General features: G+C 33.6%; 1 protein-coding gene across 1 annotated transcript in view; it reads left to right on the plus strand.

Moving 5' to 3' along the window:
• OCA2 (OCA2 melanosomal transmembrane protein) overlaps window positions 1-21,431 on the plus strand; it is a 654,184-nt gene that overhangs the window by 151,154 nt on the left and 481,599 nt on the right. The window contains exons 7-9 of the mRNA XM_074300312.1: window positions 4,382-4,539; window positions 7,282-7,364; window positions 10,046-10,199. Coding sequence (XP_074156413.1) covers window positions 4,382-4,539; window positions 7,282-7,364; window positions 10,046-10,199 — 395 coding nt within the window. The remainder of the gene's footprint in view (window positions 1-4,381; window positions 4,540-7,281; window positions 7,365-10,045; window positions 10,200-21,431) is intronic.

Genomic DNA, 21,431 nt, shown 5'->3' on the forward strand with positions numbered 1-21,431 from the left:
TTTTTTTTTTAAGTGTGTGGAGTAGTAGGATTTGTAAGAGAGGAAATATGGGAATCTTAGGAGATAATGGCAAAAGTATAATGCCTTCCTCTCAAAGAGTGGCTCAAGAAACATTAGGATAAGATTTAGCACTGGAAGAGGACATAGAGAAGAAATGTTTTAGTGCCTCAGACACTAGATATGTCACAGAGATGTATAGAGAGAAACACACAAACACAAACACAATGAACAAATGAATGAATGAAAAAGCATTTATCAAAAAGCAGACATTCTGTTCATTCAGTGCTCTGTTCTAATTCCCCGCTTTTTTTTTGTCAGTGCTCCCTGATATAACCAAGCTTCCCTGCCTTTATCCTAATAATCCAGAACTTACTTTAAAGGTTTATCTATGATAGTTATGGGGAAAAGAAGCATTGAAACTAGACTCCAGGGAAATGAAGTCGCTGGATATGGCTTCTCGGAAGCCTCAGCTGGAAGTCTTGTAATTGCTTAGTAGGAAAAAAAAATGCAGAAATTCGCTAAGTTTCTCAGTGTTGGTCATGAAAGGGCAGTGGATATTCTTGTGTTTATTGTTTCTTACTGAAATGGCAGTCTTGCTATTTCTTTTGTTAGATTCTGGTCAAGGTCAGGGATGATGTTAATTCACAACTTTGCTATGGAATCGATGGTGGGTGTAGACACCTCATGCAAGATCCAGCAATAAGCAATTTTACTTTGATGGGGAAAATTTTTTTCATGAGAAAGTGGCCGGGGAATAACAAAACCATTTCCCCCCTTCCCCCACCCCACAGAAATTTCATGTTTCCTTTGTTCCCGTCTCAATGTGTCATCTCAGTAATTGTGGGATTTATTTGAGAAGTATTGTATAAAAGGAAACTACCACAATTACCTGCACCTGAAGCTCATTGTTGAGAAATTGTTGGCTGTACTGGCTGCAAGGAAGAATCTGTCACAGGAGCCTTAGGTTATTAGGCTAAGGAAAGAGGTCAGCAGTCCTCACTAGGCAGGTTAATTAATGCCTTTCTTTTTTAAAGGCATGGTATATTTTCAGCGATCATTTAAAACTCAATGCATGGTTTGTGAATATATAAAAAGAAGAAAAGAAAACACATTAAAGTATTCCCCATTCTTTTTACTCCTCTTTTATATTCCATGCCCTTAGAAAACTATAGAAACTAGGGAGATTGTTTTGTCTTGAATGGTATCTCTTCAGTGCTAGAGAAAATATAGATATGTTACTTTGTTCCAAAGGCTTCTATTTTTAAAGGATATTATCGATTCCTAGTTTTTCATCTTTTATCTAGTAGGCAGTATGTGGTTCCTCCCATCATCTTCTAACCCCATGAATTCTACCATTGAGAACTCAGATGTTAACATCTTTCTTTACTTTCAATCAAGTAATTATTCATTCAACAAACGTTTTCTGAGCAATATGTTGTGAGAGAATTAAAAGAAATGGAATTTATTACAAATCAATACTTATTCTAGGTTCCACTGGACATACCATAACATGGATGAATAACTTAATTAAAAACTTATTAAGCACTTACTGTATGCCAAAACATGTTACAATCCATATTGTCATTCCAGGATTTTATATTTTAATGCTGTGGGTGAGGGAGCAGGTAAAGTGGAAAGTAGGATGTTAAAGAATAGTGCTAGAAAAGGATGTTTTGAACTATTATAGGGATAGCAAGTGGAAAAATAAATTGTTTTGGCCACATCCAATAATGATTTAATTATATTTGGGGATATATATGAGATGGTAGGATGAAGATTGGGATTCATGGTCCCAGAGAGTTCTTAGCTGAGTGGCTTAAATTCTCCAGGGCATGATCTTTGGAGGTCTGGTTTGAAAGGTGGATACCCAAGCAATAGCAGAGCAAAAACTGAATGAGGTGAGGGTGAGGAAGCATAGATAACTGGGAATTTGCTCAATAAACAAAATCAATAAATATTTACTGAGTGCCTACTATATACCAAGCGGTGTGCTAAGTAGGATTCAAAGAAAGCTTTGAGGAGCTCCCAATCTAATAGGGGGAATATATGCAAAAACTAGACATAAACAAATTATGTGCAGGATAAATAGGAAATAATTAATATAGGAAAGGCACTAGAATTAAGAGAGATTGGGGAAGCCTTCCTAAAGAAGGTAGGATTGGGAAAAAAAAAAAAAAAGGAAGTAGAGATGAGGAAGGAGAGCCTCCTGTGCATAAAAGATAGCTAGTGATAATAACTGAAATCAGGAGTGAGGGAGTGTCTAAGAAAAAGCAAAGAGACCAGTGTCACTGGATCAAAGAGTATATGGAATGCCATGTGAACATCCTAGCTTCTCCCACTCCTGATTTCTGGAAGTCCAATTGGAAGGATGGAGAGTTAAAGACAGAGCTGCTGCAGTTAAAAGGAGCCTTAGACATCCTGGAGTTCAACCAGCTGGGCTTATGAATCTGACTCCTCTGACTAAATTCTAGGCTCTCTTCACAACCAACTTGCTTCTCAACGATCTAATTCCTCTGAAAAAAGGGACCACCAGAGAATAAAGGGAATTGGAGGGGGAGAGGAAGTGTTCTGTCAGATGCTGACCTGCTTGCCAGAAAAAGGAAATCCACTTATATCCTTCCTATTCTGGCTTCCTTTCTTCTTGGCAAGAATATTACAATCCTTGCCAAACAGTTGGTGCTTCTCACATCATCATTTAGCAATGCCTTTTACTTCATTCTCAGCATCTTCTGGAGAGTCATTTCTATATCTTCTGTATTCCAAGTACTATGCCAGACTTGAAGGTCATCCGGGATGCTTGCCCCCTCATTAAAGAACAAAAAGTTATGAATCAGGCATTCCCAGCTTTATGAACAACAGAAAAAAGCCATATGCTTGGTTACTGCTTCCTTTTCTGAGCTGAGAGAGAGAGGAGAGAGAGAGAGAGAGAGAGAGAGAGAGAGAGAGAGAGAGAGAGACAGAGACAGAGAGACAGGGAGAGAGAAGGAGAGAGAGGGTTAGGAGAGGGGTCTATTTACATAACTATATTTGCATATTATTTATATTTGCATATATTTAGATATAGTTTACACATTATTTATATAATTATATATATTATACATAATATATAAATTAAATACTAATATGTACATATAATATGTATATAATATATAAATATATCTAATAAATATTATATTATATATAATTAGTATAACAACTCCTTTGTAAATAGGAGTCAAGAAAAATCTGAGTTCATATACAACTTCAGTCACTTACTAGCTGTGTGACCCTGAGTTCTGCCTCATGTCCTTTTTTTTTTTAAAAGCGTTTTTATTTTCAAAACATATGCATGGATAATTTTTTTACCATTGACGCTTGCAAAACATTGTGTTCCAAATTTCCCCTTTCCAATCTCCAACCCCTCCCTTAGATGGCAAGTAACCCAATATATGTTAAACATGTTAAAAATATATGTTAAATCCAATATATGTATATATATTTACACAATTATCTTGCTGTATAAGAAAAATCAGATCAAAGAGGGAAAAAAATGAGAAAGAAAAAAAAGCAAACAACAACAAAAAGAGTGAAAATGCTATTTAGCGATCCACGCTCAGTTCCCACAGAACTTTCTGTGTGTAGATCTGCCTCTTGTAGGAAGAATCATAGTGCATGTCTTTCAGAATTGTTATTAGGATGAAATGAGATATTTGCAAAGTGTTTTTAAAATCTTCAAATACTATATAACTATTTTTAGACCATCACACAATAAAATGTCAATATGTTGCTTTGATTCTGTCAAATACAGTTAAGCAGACAGGCATTTAATACTATATTTGAATAGCAAGAAGAAAGCAATGAATTTATAACAGATTATCTCATATCATAATAAGTAATATGTAGGATCTTGATTTACAATACTTTCTATTCTGTACATCACTGGTTTGTGCTAGTGTCAGAATTCTCATTTTCCACTTCCCTTTTGATTTCTCAGTTTATGAAGATTTGACTCCTTTAAGGAAGTCAGAGAAGATTTTAATTAATTTGTTCTTTTGTCCATTCCATTATCACTCTAAATCCTTAGTACTCAACTTTGAGCCTTTAGGGAGCTCAAGTTTATAATTTTATAATAAACTTCATAATTTATAATGAATTTTTTCATTGAACTCTTTATAATCCAATTTTGGAGATACAACATGGAAAAATGGGGATAATAAAGAATGAGCTGCTTCTAGGAGATGTGTCATTTTTGCCTATTTTAAAATCAAGTACTTGTGTGATGCTATCTGAAGTAGAAAGTAAATATGACTCCTACTGCTGATAATGATGTTGTAGGTGTTTGGGTTTGGCTGCTACTATTCTTCTCCTTTGGATATTTGTTTCTTAACAAAGAGGGCACCAGCTATGAATCTTACAGAGACTGGAGACTCTGCTTTACTCAAGTTAGAACTGGCAGGCTCCTTGATTGCTGGTGTGGTTGATCGACCTCAAGCAGAAGAATATATTGTGGTTGAGGTTATTCAGTCAGAAGACTCCCGAAGGAGGCGCCCACAACAGCAGGTAATAATGATGAACTATATGAAAATATATGAAAAACCTTTTTCTTGTCTGGAAAATATATTTTTTTCTCCAGTTCTTTACAAGGTGATTACTCTGTGTTGCTGTAAAAAGACAGCTGTATAAAATTTCCCCAAAGAATGATTTCATTGGAAAATTTAGGGGAACATTATAGATTTTGTATTTCTTTGTGGTGGAGGTTCATATTAGAGTCACCTTAATTAGATTTTACTTAAAGATGCATTTGTGTGCTATAATTAAATTGTTCTTGAACACAGTTGCATTACTGAGAACTTAGATATTTTCCATTTGCTTATAATTACTTAGATATTTTTGTCTTAGTGTTTATAGAATGATTTGATTTTCTCATGAAAAGCAAAGCAGGAGTCAGAAATGTATTGTAGCAACTATTTTTGTATTATGGCATAAGCTTTAAAAAAGATACTTATAGATCATATTTTAAAAATCACATTCCTCTTAATTACTTTCAGAGTAAGAATATTTTGTATTCCATTTCTAGCCAACCAGAATTTCTACAAGTCTACAAAGCTTTAAAAATGTGTTTTATCTGTGTATCTGTGTATATAAATATATATGTAAATTAGTATAAATATCCATATACACATATAAACATGATATTTATTACAAGTTATAGAAGTTTCTATAACTTTTATGGACATTCATTTTTGAATCAAGAAAAGGAATCATACTCATTATTTGATTGACACAATTTGTTGGCAAGAATACTGAGGATTATGTACACTTTACCTAAAACACAAGTCTCCAGATTCCAAACTCACTATACTATGCATAGTATAATATCTGTGCCCACTAGTGGTAGATAGCAGACTGGCAGGGTGTTCAGTGATAGAGCCTGATTTGGAATCCTTTGTCTTTGAGAAGTCTTTTCTGATCGTCCCATGCCCAAGGAGAGCTCTCAGACACAGTGGGGTAGCTGAATATTCAGTCTCTAAGGTTACCATGAATGACCACAAGGTACAGTTCTGAATAAGGCAGCATGGTGTAGTGAAAAGTGAATTACATTTAGAATCAGTCTGGGTCCAAATTTAGTCTTTGCTATCCTTTACTTGAAGAACTTTTGGCACATCACTCACTCTTATAGGGCTTCAGTTTTCTCAGTTTCAAAATGAATAGAAGTTATCTAATTTACTTCTAAATCTAGGAAACAAATGACCATTAACTTTTATAACCTTCACATAATTCAAAGTGCCAAAAAAGTATTACAGAGTAATTTAATTTAATTAAGGTCTCTCAGATAAGATAAGAGGAAGATAGAGTCTCCTAGTTGTTATAAACCAGTTAGTTAAAGAGTAAAGTTATAAATCAGTCAGGATATAGGGAGACTAGATAGCACAGTAGATGTAATACTGCTTTTGGAGTCTGGTAAACCTGAGTTCAAATTTGACCTCAGATTCTTACTGGGCAAATCATTCAACCTTGTTTGCCAAGTTTCCCCATCTGTAAAATGATCTGGAGAAGGCAAATCACTCCTGTGTCTCTACCATGAAAAACTCAAATGAGATCATGAAGAGTTGGATATGATTGAAATGAGAATATTAAGATGAAACTGAGACAGCTTTTTGAAAGTCTGCTTGACAGCTCAGAGAACTATGAAATTGCAGTAACTTTCTGCACATTTGGGACATTTAGGACAAAGTATTACATTTACAAATGGAACTTTACTTTATTCAGGCTAAATGGATTATAGAAATTCTAATATAACCATATAGTCTTTTTATATCATATAAATTAAATAATTCTATATGGGTACTTGTTTTTTGAGGCAAAGGAATGAATAATCGAATTTCTGTTTAGCTTGTGATGACTAGGGAATCTTTATTTTAAGGGTAAATAGAAGTGTTCTTGATTAACTCTCAATGAAATGAAAATTTCCATACACCTTTCATTATCCTTTCTGCCACTTTTTTTTTCATTGCCAAAAGATAAACACCATTATAAAATGCTGTTTCAAAACCATTTCTGTATTCCTGTAATAAATTATACCCCATTAGGACCATAGCTTTACAGTTGGCAGGGCCCTTAAACATCATCTAGTCCAGGGTTTCTTAAACTTTTTCCACTCACGACCTCTTTTCACCCAAGAAATTTTTACATGACCCCAGATATATAGGTATATAAAATAGTTATAGAAACAAAACTATTTATTGACAATAAATTACAACTTCACCACCCCCAAATTCAGTTATGAGATACCATATTGGGTTGTGACCCACAATTTAAGAGACTGGAAGTTAGTCTAATTCCCTTAAAAATGAGAAAAGTGATATAAGTCAAATGACTTGACTTATTCAAGGCCACACAGATATAACTAACATTTGAATCCAGGTCCATTGATTCTGCAATGGTGAACTCTTTTTACTTCACCTAAATACTATTACTCAGTTTATAATTGACTCCTGGTGAGTTATTTGGTGGAGACAAGTTATTTATAGACTTAACTACTTATATAGGTTGTGGAAATAATCACGCAATCAATCATCTAGACAATTGAGACTTATAGTTACTTATAGCAGGACATTTGTTCCTGCAATTGTCATTTGATAATCTGGAGCTGATGAGGCTTTACACGTATTTTTTTTCTCTTCTCCAAAATTTTGCACAATTATTTCCTTTTTATCTTTCTTCTTTGCAGAAGACACTGAAATAAAAATTCTTCAAAAACTGAATAATCCCATTAAATGATGATTGTCAACTCTTTTCTAGGTCATCTATAACTGGACCATCTTTTTAAATTCCAGAAGAAATGAACGAGCTGTTACTTCCAGAACTTTTGAAATAATTACCAGGTTGGTTCTCAGATAAATGAGGTTTTGAAAAAGCAAGAGGGAGCTATTCAATGCCAAAGTGTGAAACAGAAAAGGGCATGACTTCTAACCATAAATTATCATAATCTCTGGTTAACAACGTGTTCCTGGAAAATTATTTAATTTCTCTATCTCCCTCTAAATCCCCTTCAGCTACCTTATCCTGGTGGGTATGACCTTAAATTTTCGAAGTATATCAGAAGGGAACAAGCTTTGTCGAGCCTACTAACCAACCCCCAAACTTTTAATATATGATAGCTAGCTGGAGCATTTATCATGTACTTACTATGTACAAAGCACTCTGCCAAGCCCTGGGGATACAAATAAGATATTCTATATCCTCAAATATGTTCTATATTAGAAGAAGGCAAAACATATAAGGAAAATGAAAGAAGTGGTAGGAAGGGGCTGAGAAGTTCAAAGAATACCAGGCATGAGAAAGTAAAGCATGGTGGGCATTCTTCCTAAAATGATATTATCAGAGATGGAATTGCCTCTCAGGAGAGTAGGACTTTAGGTTGGATGTTTTTCCAGGGGACAAGGTGAAAGGTAAGAAAGTGGAGCAGTATGATGTATTGTATATCTACTATCTGAAGGATACTCTAGCTAAATTCAAAGACTCTCATCTCTAATTTGTCTAGGAGGGTGACAAATGACTTGTCCACAGAATCTCATATAGATTATTTACTCAGTCTTCCAGATATTGAAATCTATGTTAATAGAGAGATTACCCACGTTGGTAAAATCACAGATCATTGAAGTATTAAAGTATATAATATATTTGTAATCATGGAACATAATATATATCAATAACTAGAGGCTAAGGGAAAGTCACCATTATATATGTGTTAATTATTATGATGAGTTGAAGCTGAGAAGTGAGTTTGAAGAAAAATATTTTCATCTTTTTCAACATCAGATTCCATGCATATGCTAATAGAAATGAACCTATTTTGCTTTTGAGGAATTCTTTGTTATAAGAAGTTTTATTTTATTTTTTAAAAAAAACTTTAGCTATTTCTTCCTTACATTTCTGTATCCTTCCTCCTACCAGAAGTAATTTTTTAATCTCATCATCACATTATAGAATCAATATCCCAAGAGCATTCTGACCAGCTGAAACAGTTGACTGAATCTTATAAGATTAAATTCAGCAGGGACAAATGGAGTCTTATTTTTGGATACAAACAGTCAAATTCACAAATACAAGATTTGGAAGCCATGATAAGATACTTTTTTTTTTTTTTTTGTAGAAATGACTAGGGTTTTTTAATGCATTTTAAGCTCAATATAAATCAGTAGTGTAATGAATCGTGAAAAAAAGCTAATAAGATCATAGGATGCATGGAAACATGCTTAATTTTCGTGACTAGAGAAATGATAATTACTCATTTTGACTTCATCAGACCTCTTTTAGAGTACTGTTTTTAGTTTTAGGCATCAGGGTTTACTATGATAAATTCATTAGTGTCCAAAGAAATACAATCAAGAGGGTAGAGAGTCTTGAGTTCTTGTCACATGTAAACAAGAGGGCAGACTCTCCCATTTGTAGGAAGTGGACATATTTAAATTTAGCTTACAGAAGAGAATCAGAGAGGACGTCAGATAGGTGGAGAAATTATATTTATCCTATTGGCTTCAGAAACTTGCAGAGGCAAATTTAGATTTGATGTAAAGAAAAATTTCCTGCTGTGCCAAAGTAGAATGTGCTACCTCAAAATTATTTCCCTTCCTTAGAGATCTTTAAGCAAAGGCTGGATAACCACTTATCAGCTGTGTTATTCTGAAGATTCCTTTTCTGTATGGATTGGAATGGAAGATCACTGAGGTCCCTTCCAACTCTCAAGCTATGTGATTCCATGAGAATATTGATAAATATTCTGTTTGGGAATATGTATTTTGATAGACAGCCAAGTCCTGATTATCCAAGGACTTTTTTTTTTTTTTTTTTTACCATATCGTACACCCATCAGAAAGGCTAGGGAGAAGCCAAGGATCTCAAATCTTTCCTCTCCCCTAGTATATTGCCTTTGGGTAAGAGATCTCAAATTTGAATTCTTGCTTTGCTGCTTATGATCTATATAATCTTGAGTAAAGCATTTACTTTTTCTGGGTAACAATTGCCTCATCTATAAGGTGATTTCCAATTCTAGATCTTAGGCTCTTATGTTTTCTTCTTGATTTTTTGTTTTATTAACAACTATCCAAGGAAGATGTGACACTAATGAGGAGATATGCTTAGGGAGAAAAAGAGGGAAATAAGTAGCTAAAACTAAGTTTAGAACTGCTGCTGTTGTTTAGTCATTTCAGTTATGTCTGACTTTTTGTGTTGCCTTTGAGATTTTTTTTTTTTTTTTTTTGGAAAGGTACTGGAGCTGTCTTGCCATTTCCTTCTCCAGTTCATTTTACAAATAAGGAAACTGAGGCAAACAGGGTTAAGTATTTGAAGCCAGATTTAAACTCAGGAAGATGAGTCTTCCTGCTGCCAAGCCCAATGTTTGCAAAATCCATGTTGCTACCATTATTTCTTATGAATAAATGAATTGATAAGGTATGCTCATGGAATAATTTGGTGCTAGAGTGGAGTCAGAGAGGAAGCTAATTGTTATGCTGTAGCATTTTTTCCCTTTCACTAATTGTACAAAACCTCTTTCTTGCTGCAGAGAGACCATTTCAATAAATATTCAAGCCTTCCTCCAGAAAAACCAAGTGATTCCTCTCTCAATGACTCATCAATACCTCCATGCAGATATAGAGACCCAAGTAATGATTGCATCAGTCATTTTGGCAGGAGTCTATGGACTGATCATATTTGAGGTAAACATAATATCTCTTTTTTAATGGTTTGTCTCTTCCAAGAACTAAATATTTGCTACCTAACTCTATATCTATGGAAGTCCAACACTGATTGAGTAGGATCTTTTCAATGAGCATATTCTATTAATGGGAGAAAACTGATTTGAAGTTGAATTGAATTGAATTGAATCTTCATTTGTTAAAAAACAAATAAACAAAAAACCTCCAAAAGTGCATTTTAATGTCTCATAAACATTTGTGTTGAAAGAATCTGGATAAACTCCATCTTTAATATCTGTATTTGTATTCTTATCTCCATGAAAAGTTTGCTATATAATTGTTTTTTTTCCTATCAACTTAAAAAATGAATATTTTCCCAAAGGATTTTGCTTTATCTCTTTATTGGTTAGAAAGCATATATATCATTTTACAGTGTGAGAAAAGAAAAAAAATTCTTTCTCAAAGTGTGTTTTAAAATTAATTTGCAATTATTTTGTGTCTTGTAGATGTCTATTTATTTAAATGTTATCTCCTTCATTAAAAGGTAAACTCCTTGAGAAAAGCAGCTGGGTTTTTTTTTTTTTTTTTTTTTTTTGGTTATATTTATATCCCCAGTGCTCAGCACAGTTTCTGACATATAATAAGGGCTTGTTGATTGTTTGAACACCAAATATCTATATACCCTAATAGAATATTTGTTTTCTTGAGCTGTCTAGAACAAAGAGTAACCACTTTTATAAAAAGTAAATTTTAAAGAGTTTACTAGATGAAAAAATTATGAACAAGGGCACAACTACAGGTACATGGAGGAATTTGGAGATGGATAGGGCCTTGAGAACAGGGAAAAGAGATTTTCAATTTCAGGAAATTTATTTGAGTTTATCCCATATTACATTGTGAATTAATAGGGATCAATTTGCTTTGACTTGTAGGGAGTTGGGTGCAGATATACAAAAACCTGGAAGATTCATGGATTTGTTTTTAATCCTTCATATTTTGTGGTTAAAAGCCATATGTCATAATTAATTTACTTTTATTTCATCTTTTCCCATTTTTCTCTCATTGTTTTCCATGAGTTGGATTTAAGGGGAAAGAATGGATCAGTTAAAAGAAGATATTTTACAATATAATATATAATATATATTACTTTTTGCTTTACATGAATATCTTACATTTACTTGGGGGAAAACTTTCACTTATTTGGTACAATGAACCTATTAAAATATAATTGAAAAATTCAAAATCTGGTACCCAGCGAATAGTAGCACTGGCCTTCACATTTTATTTATACATTTTTTGATGTTGAAAGAACTTTCCCTATTTATGAACTTAGAGAGAATTAGAGCTCCAATACTCACTATAAATATAAAAATTGAAATAAATTAATACAACAATACATATTTTGAGCACCTTCTGAATAGATACCACTATTTTGTACATAAGAAAAGAGAGAAATTAAATTAAGACCTGGTCCTTAATCTCAAGGACAGTATAGTCTAGTAAAAGTATATTTCCATTTAAGAGAGTCAGTTCACTTGAACAACATAAGTCTGCTTCTGAGAAAAGCAATTGATGAATTAAATCTGCATTGACAATTTACTTGTCTAGGACATAGGTCTGTTCATACTTTTAAAAGAAGAGTTTAGTGAAATTAAATCTGACTCTTGAGTTCTGAGACAATACTTTTCAATCCTTTCAATGCAACAAGCTGTGATATTGGAACACATGGAGAACACAATGTATTTCAGTGATTTGAATAAGAAGAATTAGAGGATTTCGAGGTTGATAAATGGGGAAATATGGACACCAGAAAGGTTCCAAGACTAAAGGACAAATGTAATTTATAATAGCCAGAAGATTAGAATTTTGTTGCTAATCATAAATTATTAGGTTCATTTACAAAGAGGATAAAGTCTGATGAGAGGAGAGACACAAAGAAATAAAGAGATGAAAGGATATATTCTCTCTGTACCATTATTTGTGGCTGGTTTGATTGTTTGGCCAATGAGAGTCTAATCCTAGAGTTAGTGGACCTGAATTCAAATTCTGCCTTTAGTGCTTACCATCTTAAATGTCTTAAACTCCCCAGGTCTTCATTTCATCAGCTATTAAGTTAAAAGGTTGGACTAGATGGAGTCTTTTTCAGCTTTAAATTTATGATCTGTGATTGCTAATTTTACTATGTTGGTCATCATTAGATTAGAGGAGCTATTAGATCTGAAAGGAACATTAGAGGACATTCATTTCAACCTCCTCATTTACAGATGAGCTCAGAGACTCAGAGACTTTCCTACTGGTCCAAATAACAGTTAATAAGGGAAAACAAGTAGAATTGCAAAAAGGACAAAAAAAAGCCCGGAGTCTCTCTTGCCTTTTTTTGTCATTTGTGACAGCATGGTTTTGTTATTTTATTCTGTCCATTAACTGTGGAGAGGAGCTCTTTTGTGCATTCAGACAAAACAGCTACACCACAAAACCTATGCAACACTGAAGGGCATCCCACTGTCAAGAATTATGAAATGATGGAAGCCTGAGGGTTGTGTGGGAGAATAGATAGAATTAGGAATACAATCTGACCTGGATCATAAAGCCAGATTAGAGATGAGAACCAAAGTGTAAAAATATAGCCCAGGCAAGGCTTTGAATTCAGAGTTTAAATTGGATTTGTGGTTTAATGAATGGAGTAACTATTTTGCTGCCCATTCTGATCTAAGATGACAAACCTGTGAAAAACCTTGAATGGGATCTTTTTATTTGATTTTATTTTTTGGTATAATTCCATTCAGCAAGGCTCCCATTTCTCTTATATTAAGTAATTATGTTCCAAAAGGATAAAAAAGCCTGACAAAACTTCCCATAAAGTTCCTCATTCCTGTTGCTGATTATTTTTTATAATCTCTCTGACTCTTTTAACCTTTAGACTGGGGCCATAGAAATGTGAAATCATCCAAGCCTTTCCTTACTTTTCTGTAATGAAAGCTACTGCCATATAGGGAAGGGGAAGAACTCAACAATTCAAGCAATATAATATTTCTAAGACCCAAATAACCTTTCTTTTTGCATGTTTTAAAATGAAATATTTTTCTCTTAAACTTGGAAACCTCATTATGGCATAGTGATCTTTGTGGTAACTCTGGGTTCTTGTAGACTATTATCAAAAAAGCATAGGTTCAGGACAGTTCCCAACCAAACTCTTCTCTGCTTTAGTGGTGGAATAATTGGGTATCAGTCTACATACTTGATTTTATTAAGATGGTCACCAGAAGGTTTAATATCAGATGAGTGATCATTTTTGTCTATGGACCCTTACAAAACTGTCTATTATGGTGTGGAAGAACTGTCATCTCAATTAGTGGAGATAATAGCCATGTTGATGGCATAGCAAGTGTTATAGTGATTAATAATATTAATTGCCATTTATATGGCACTTGATTTATATAGCTTTTAATTTCTTAAATATCTTATGCTCAATTTCTCCTCTATACAAATATATATTCATCAGCAAATTTGCAAGGGACTCAACACATGCAATTGACACTTTTTTTCCTAGCCTCTGGAATAATCTCTTTACATAATTTCATGAGCCACATCTCCTGTACCATCAATTCAAGTGAATTCAGTTCAGCAAACATTTTAAGTATCTACTACATCTTAAACAGATGGTAGATGCTGAGGATACAAAATCAAAAAGAAAATAGCTTCTGCCTTCAAGGTTTTGCATTTTATTGGAGGAAAACAGCAACCACAATAATCAATTGATAAGCATGTTTAAAATACCTACCATGAATTAAGCATAGTGTCTAGTGTTCCAAGGAACTTATATTATACCAATAAGTAAATTATACATACACACAATTTGCTAATTACTTTATAAAATTATAAAATAGAGATTTCATATAAATGTAATTCATATAAATAGAGATTAGTTCTTTGGGTACTTATAAAAAAGACTTTGATGCTAAGTAAGGCTACAATTATATTTCAATATTTCAATAAGGCACAGAGAGTGTAGGAATAAGCAGCACAGAAAGTATGGAGACAAGCCATGCAAGGGGTGGGGTGAATACAGAGGCAGATGGCTGAGTATGGGGATGAGGAGAGAGGTGGTAGGTGCAGGTAGCATAGGGAAAAGAATAGGGAAGAGGAAATCATTTATATAACTGTGATTCAGTATTGGGGGCATTCAAACAGCACGGGCCCTTAGGGGTTGCAATAGTACCTGAGAGTCAAGAATTTGATGTCTCATTTTTATAGGATTTTTAAAAATTTATTTTATCCATGTCACCTTGGGATTAGTTCTTTAATATTTCCAAATTATCTCAAAGTCATCAGCAAAACTTTAAAGTTAACATGTCCACATCTTCTCAAAATCACCACTATTATTTGTTGGTCTATTACTCTTACTGCTAATGTCTGAAACTTAATTGAGAATTACGTGTTTTAAGACCAAAAGGTCCTGACAAATCCTATATGGCTTCCTCTGATTCAGCCCAAGTCTCAGGATGTGATTTTTGCTTACTGCATGAGATCGTTGCAAATTTTGTTACTTTGATCTGTGGGACAGTTTATACATGACTTCTAGATTCCCATTACTATATTATTTCCTGCTATTGTTACTGGTTACTTGTGAACATATGTGCTATTTAGAAGCTGGGATAGTGGTGGCAGTCAGGGAGACCAGAGCAAGATACAAATTTAACACACACACACACACACACATAGACATTTATGTGTTATATATGTCTATATACATATATGTTATGTGTGTATATGGACATACATAGCATATAATTTTGATGGTGTGTGGAGCATTATCTGGAGGCAATAGCAAAGGCATCTTGTAAGAAGTAGCATTGAACTGAACCTTGATATCTTCTCCCATTATATCTACTAAATTATGAGAAAATATGGTTCAATATTATGACTTTCAAAGCTATATAAAATGTTATTTTAACATATATCACCTTTATTATATATTTCCATAGTTCACAAGTGTTTTGAATTTTCTTTCATTTTATTGTAGCTGAATGCTATATTATAGAGAATTTTAGGATCTGCATATATACATGCTTTTATGTACTCTCAAAAAATAAAAAAACTATTTCTTAATTTCATCTAAAAATACTATTGTAGATTCCCCAAATGTTTTCCAAGAGTTCTTTAATTTAATTAAATTAATAAATAGTGCACATAATGTGGTCTTGACAAAGTAAACAGAATTTGCATTGTTTTTAAACAGATGAAGCTGTGAATATATATTATTTTCAGCTACAAACCTGCATTTTGCTTTTGTAACAGCTGGGAAAATTTTATGCTACAAAATGTATTTTTGTCATCAATTCAATGACATCTTAAAATATTTACATAAGAAAAATTCATCAAATTGAATTGAGTTATAATGAATTGGTACAGCTATGGAAGAGTTACAGGACAAGTAGAAATCATGATTAAGGTCACAAGATTTTGGCTCTAGCAGACCTCAGTTGTTGTTAAGTTCAGAGGATTCTCATGCTATGGTCCACAACACTCTTGAGCATGGCCCAAAACAAATTAAACATTATTGGAAATATTTAGCAAAATAAAAACACAATAAAATATAAATAATATCAATATATAATTTTCCTAGTCAATCTGTCCTGCAGAGATTTTTATACATTGTTTAAGAGACCTCTTTTCTTTTTTTACTTTGGCATTACTTATTCTAGTCCAACATTCTTATTTGACACTGAGGAAACTGAGTCAGAGTAAATGGCAGATCTGGGATTTAAATCCAGGTCCTCTGAATCAAGATAAATGATACAAAAGTCTTGGTGTAATTTTAAGCTGTCAAAACTCAAAACTCTGCACAAAGATTTTGGGGATATATCCTGTATCAATGTCCTAGTATGAAAAGGTGTTTCTCATGTTTCAAAATGGCTTTTTTTATTCCATATAAGTTATGCTTCATGTTCTTGTTTCTAGCCTTCTCTGTGTTTTACTGGTATGCTTCTCATTCCTTCCTAGGATGCTTTTTCTAACCATAACTTTTATTTTGTAATTATGTTCATTTTTAGGAAAAATATATATATGAAGGAAAAGACAGTTTCAAACAAACTGAAGTAAATGAGGAATTTGAATTAAAGAACTATTATTACCAAATAGGACTTTTGAAGGACTCTTGGTACAATGCATAATGTATAGTAGGCTATTTACCTCACAAACAAATGTATTTCTAAGTTATTTAATTATTATGAAATTAAACTTCAGTAATTTCATTTGCCAGAGGGACAAAAGTTGTAGTTATGAAAGCTGATGAATCAGTACCTTGGTCAGGGGTAGTGGTATAAAACAGAATCAGTACTATGGCTACGGACAGCCATACTTGCAGCTGAGTTGGATCACCGTTACAGTTATATGGGAGTAGTATGTGGAGGATTGAGGAGGAGGAAGGAGGCTGTTTATTGGGCATAAACATATAAGTTAGTTTTTGGAGCTTTGTATCACCTTTGATTGTTTTCAGAAGGTACTTTAGATCCACATGAGCCTCCACAGTATGAAAAGCACATAGAATGTGTATGGCAGTATTTCCTAATGATGAAGTGTCTCTGTGTCCCTTTTAATAAGCCAAACCTCAGAATGGCACCTAGCAAGTTTGATGCCAGTCTGTGTTTTCCTATTTTCTGAATATTCCTTATGTGATAGCTACATTTGGTGCCTCCATGGATATCAGCCTTTCCAGGTTGGAGTCTATTATGGTAAGGCTTTTGCGAAACAGTTGGTTAACATTTTTGAAATGCCCATCCTGGGCATAAATAATTTGAGAAGTCAAGGCCTAATAAGTGAGACATGATTCTGAGAGTGCATACCTCTTTTGTTGGTTTCTATTCTTTCTGTATTTCTGTGTCATTTATTTGGGGCATATGGGGTTTTCAGGGGGAACTATCACCTCTGGTGTGAGGTCTTGCTGAGCTTTCTTCAGGACTGCTCCATCCTTTTTTGATGTTTACCTTTTATCTAACTTTCACTTGAGGCTCAAAGAAGCTGCAGCATGTTTAGTGGCCACATCTCAGTGAAAACATCTTAGCATATGAACTAAACCAAATTGAGAGTAACTAATATACCTCAAACCCATGGGTGAAATAGAGGGAAATGTCTACCCCAAATATGTAAAGACTTCCTCCAAGAGAATGAGTGAATGAGAACAATTTGTCCCAATGACCATCAAGGTGACCAAAGCAGAAACTGTGGAACTTGGTCAGACATTGAAGGTGACATTCTGGGCTATATCCAGTTATCCTGACTTTTGTCCTTCCACAGGATTTTAATGACTCCAAGAGAGTAAGACTGATGACTTTATGTAACTCTACCTCATTTAAATCCAATTCACATGCAAGTCAAGACATATCTCACTCTGTAATGCCATTAGTTCTCTTTGAAATGAAGAGAACTTCATTCATTTATCAATTGGTATTTATATAATCATGTTAGCATTTATTTTATGATGTTATGTAGGGTAGACATATAGGAAGGTCAAATTTAAGAGAAAAGTTTTAAAAAAGAAAGACACAAGCATCTTAAACTTCTCCTTTTTGTTCCTTTATCTATAGTCTCTCAGGGTGTCTTTTCCCATTTCAAAGTCTTGAAACAGAGAGATCCTCCTATTCTTCCTTCTAAACTGGTTTTTAGAAAAATATTTAATATTATTTTTTTCCTCTTTAATATGAACATATTATTGTGTTATCTTTTTCATAAATATTTTGATTATAAGTAGAATGAAAAAAGTCCTTTGTTATATGTATTTTCTTTCTATGAAAATAGAAATTTTTTCTTTCTTTGCAAATGTATATGCAAATGTGAAAACTATATATCTTTGAGGATGTTTGTGGGGAGTATTTTTAGTTCATGAAATCAATGTGGAAAGACTGATTTCTAGGGAGGTACCAAATGTAGTTGTTGGGTTGATTGCCTATTCTGCCCATATGTAAGACCCTCCCTGCAATAAGTGTCATACACATACATAATTATATATGTACTTCCATGAATAGAAAAATAATATCATAATTTTGTATTGATTAAAATTTATAAAAACATTCCCAGCTATAACCTTATGAAATCTATGGTGCAAATTTGGGAGATAAAGTGGGTATTTACAAAACTCAGCTTTAAAAAATGGACTCACGCTCATTTTATAATGTAAGGCATCTACATGTAAATCACATGTATTTTGAGTATATGGTTGGGATGGAGAAGGAGTGATAGAAGATAGTCCTGGCTAGGATTTTGATAATTTCCTTTTGTCTAGCTGGGTATTGTTGTTGTTCATCTTTTTTTCTCAAAGAGAATCAATGGCATCAGGAAGGTGATGTCTTAACTTGCAAGTGAATTTGATTTAAGTGAGGCAGGATTGAGGAAGATTTTTTAATGAAGGAAGTCTGAGTGAAGCCACTATTAAAGAAGAAAACAGTCTGAAAGGCAGAACACCTACAAAGTAAACCCAAAGAGAGCAATAAATAAAGGTTTCTTTAGGATTTTAGTGCTGATGTACCTCTTGTCAGTGAGATGTCAGTTATTTTTTCATGTCACTGAATGGCAACACAGTCAGGATTATATCTTCTAATCCTGACACAATGAAACAGTTCAATAAATATTTTGAATTATGACTAGTAGTACAATGTTCCCCTCTTGGGAGTTGCCATAATACTTTTCTCTACATGTGTTGTATTTAAATTTGTTTAATTTAGTTTCACTAGACACCTTCCCCCTGAGCTCTCTATTTTAGTTCTTTCCTTTTAAGACAGCTCTGCTTATGGACTCTCTAAAAAGCTTTATTTCTTTGGTTGTATTGATTTTTTTGGATGGATTTTTCAAGCATCGATTCCCAAACAATGCCATTTACCTGCCTTCAGAGTATATAGTGCTGATTTCTATTTTATCTTTTTCTCCCTTTCATCTCTTTTGTTTAAAAGGCTTAATTATTTCAGGCACTTTCAATCTCTAGATTTATGACTACACTTTCATACACACACAAATAGATACAGACATACAATCACAAATGCATGCACTTTAATATAAAAACATATTTTTTCTTTTCAGAAAGCTTATTTGAAAGACAAGATTTGGTTATAGTCTTGGGGGGGAATTGTGGTGGTTGTGTCTTGTGAAGATGCAGATAATTCTATTTTAATTTTTCAAATAGTATTTTATTTTTCCAAATATATATAAAGATAGTTTTGAACATTCATTTTTACAAAACTTGTGTTCTAAATTTTTCTCTCTCCCTTCCTTATTTCCCCCACCCCAAGATAGCAAGTAATCTATTATAAATTAAATATGGGCAATCCTTTTAAACACATTCCATATTTGTTATGTTATACAAGTAAAATCAGACCAAAAGGAAGAAAGAAAACAATGAGAAAGAAAGCAAAGAGGTGAAAATACTATGCTTTGATCCACATTCAATCTCCATAGTTTTCTCTTTGAATGTGATTGAAGTTTTCCATCCTAAGTCTATTGGAACTGTCCTGAATCACCACATTGCTGAAAAGAGCCAAGTCTATCATAGTTGATCATCCCATAATCTTGTACTCTGTTCTCACTTCACTCAAATGCAGATAATTTTTAAAGAATATTCCCTCTATTTTCTTGTTTCTTTATAGGCAGTATAATGTAATAGATAGAACCTTACAGAGTATGATAGTACAAATCTGTACTCTCTACTAACCATGAATTTGAGACCAATGAAACTCTGTGATATAGTGGGCTAAGCTGATTAGACATGTGCACTAAAAGGATACCTGGGAGCTGAGGTTAAGGAGGGATTTAACTTCATTTTGTCCAAGGACCCCAAAAACCATGCCTTTCAATATAGGATTGGGCTTTGGAATAGCCCCTTTATTTCCATTCTGAGATAGGAAGACCTGATATTTCACAAAGCTTACAGCAGTATCAATAATGTATAATGAATTAACTTGGATTAGATGCCAGCTTCAATATATCCTGGAGATATACCACTTAATTTCTTTATGATCCTTAATTTTCTCCTCTGTAAAATGGGGATAGTGATATCTACAGTTCCTACCATATAGTATGAGGCTCAAATGTCAATGTCTTTAAAACTTTGCAAACATTAAAGCACCATACAAATGTAAGCTCTTTTTATTGAACTCAAAAAGGTAGGACAGTAGGAATAAAAACACCTACTTTGGCCCAGACACTGTGCTAAGTGCTTTATAAATATGATATTGTTTGATTTGTACAACAACCCTGGGATACTTAAAGTCATTATCCCCATTTTATAGTTGAGAAAACTGAGACAGAAGTGAAACGAGTTGCCTAATCCTACAGCTAGTAAGTATCTGAGTTTGGATTTGAATTTAGAGTTTCTTTACTCCAGATCTAGCTCTCTACCTTACTGCCTGTTTGTCACTTAAAAAATAAAGCTGATATAACTGTAGTATCATAAAATCTAGAGCTCTAAGGAAACTTGGAGATCCTTCACTCTAAGAACCTCATGGTTCAGATCAAGAAAGTGAAGTTAAGACATATTAAGTGAAGGAAGTGTGATTGTGTGGAATGAATGTTGAGTTTGGAGTCTGAAGACATAGCTCCAAATGTTAACTCTTCTACTCATTCCATTTGTGTTTTGGGCAAGTCTTTTAACTTTTTGGAGCCTCAGTTTCCCTACCTGTCATATGTCTCCTGGATCTCTTTTCACTTTTAAATCACCTCCTTACCTCCTCTCCTAAGATATATGTCCAAAGTACTACCAGGAGTTAAATAAAGGAGTTGAGATCTAAACTTAGCCCCTCTGACTTGGAATCCAGTGAAAAGAGCCTCAGGCTTTACTTTATTGTGATTTGTCCATGGTGGATGCCTAATAAATGGTTGTAATGTTGTATTGAATTGAATTTTCTGCTTTTTTCTAAATTCCCCTGCACACAATAAATATATCATTCCTTCTCACTCAGACAAAATGCAGTTACAGTAAAATGTCTTGGAAATGGCTGAATTGTTAGGGATAGATTTGTTAAGCTTTGCTAATATAGACTCAGCTTTGAAAAGGATCATTTCTTAACAGGCACTATAGTTTCAGAGAGAAATGAGAATTAACTTTAGTGACCTTATTAAAGGTTACTATGTTAATAATGGAATTAAAAGTACTATCTGTAAAATGTAAGTTGAAGACTTTCCTATAGGCCTATGAGACATCTCAGGACTCTGTGGGATTTTTCCTGAAAAACATGATTATAGAACTCAAAGCTCCATAAAGCCAAG

This window comes from Sminthopsis crassicaudata, chromosome 3 (genome assembly GCF_048593235.1).
Source record: "Sminthopsis crassicaudata isolate SCR6 chromosome 3, ASM4859323v1, whole genome shotgun sequence".
Classification (NCBI taxonomy): Eukaryota; Metazoa; Chordata; class Mammalia; order Dasyuromorphia; family Dasyuridae; genus Sminthopsis; species Sminthopsis crassicaudata.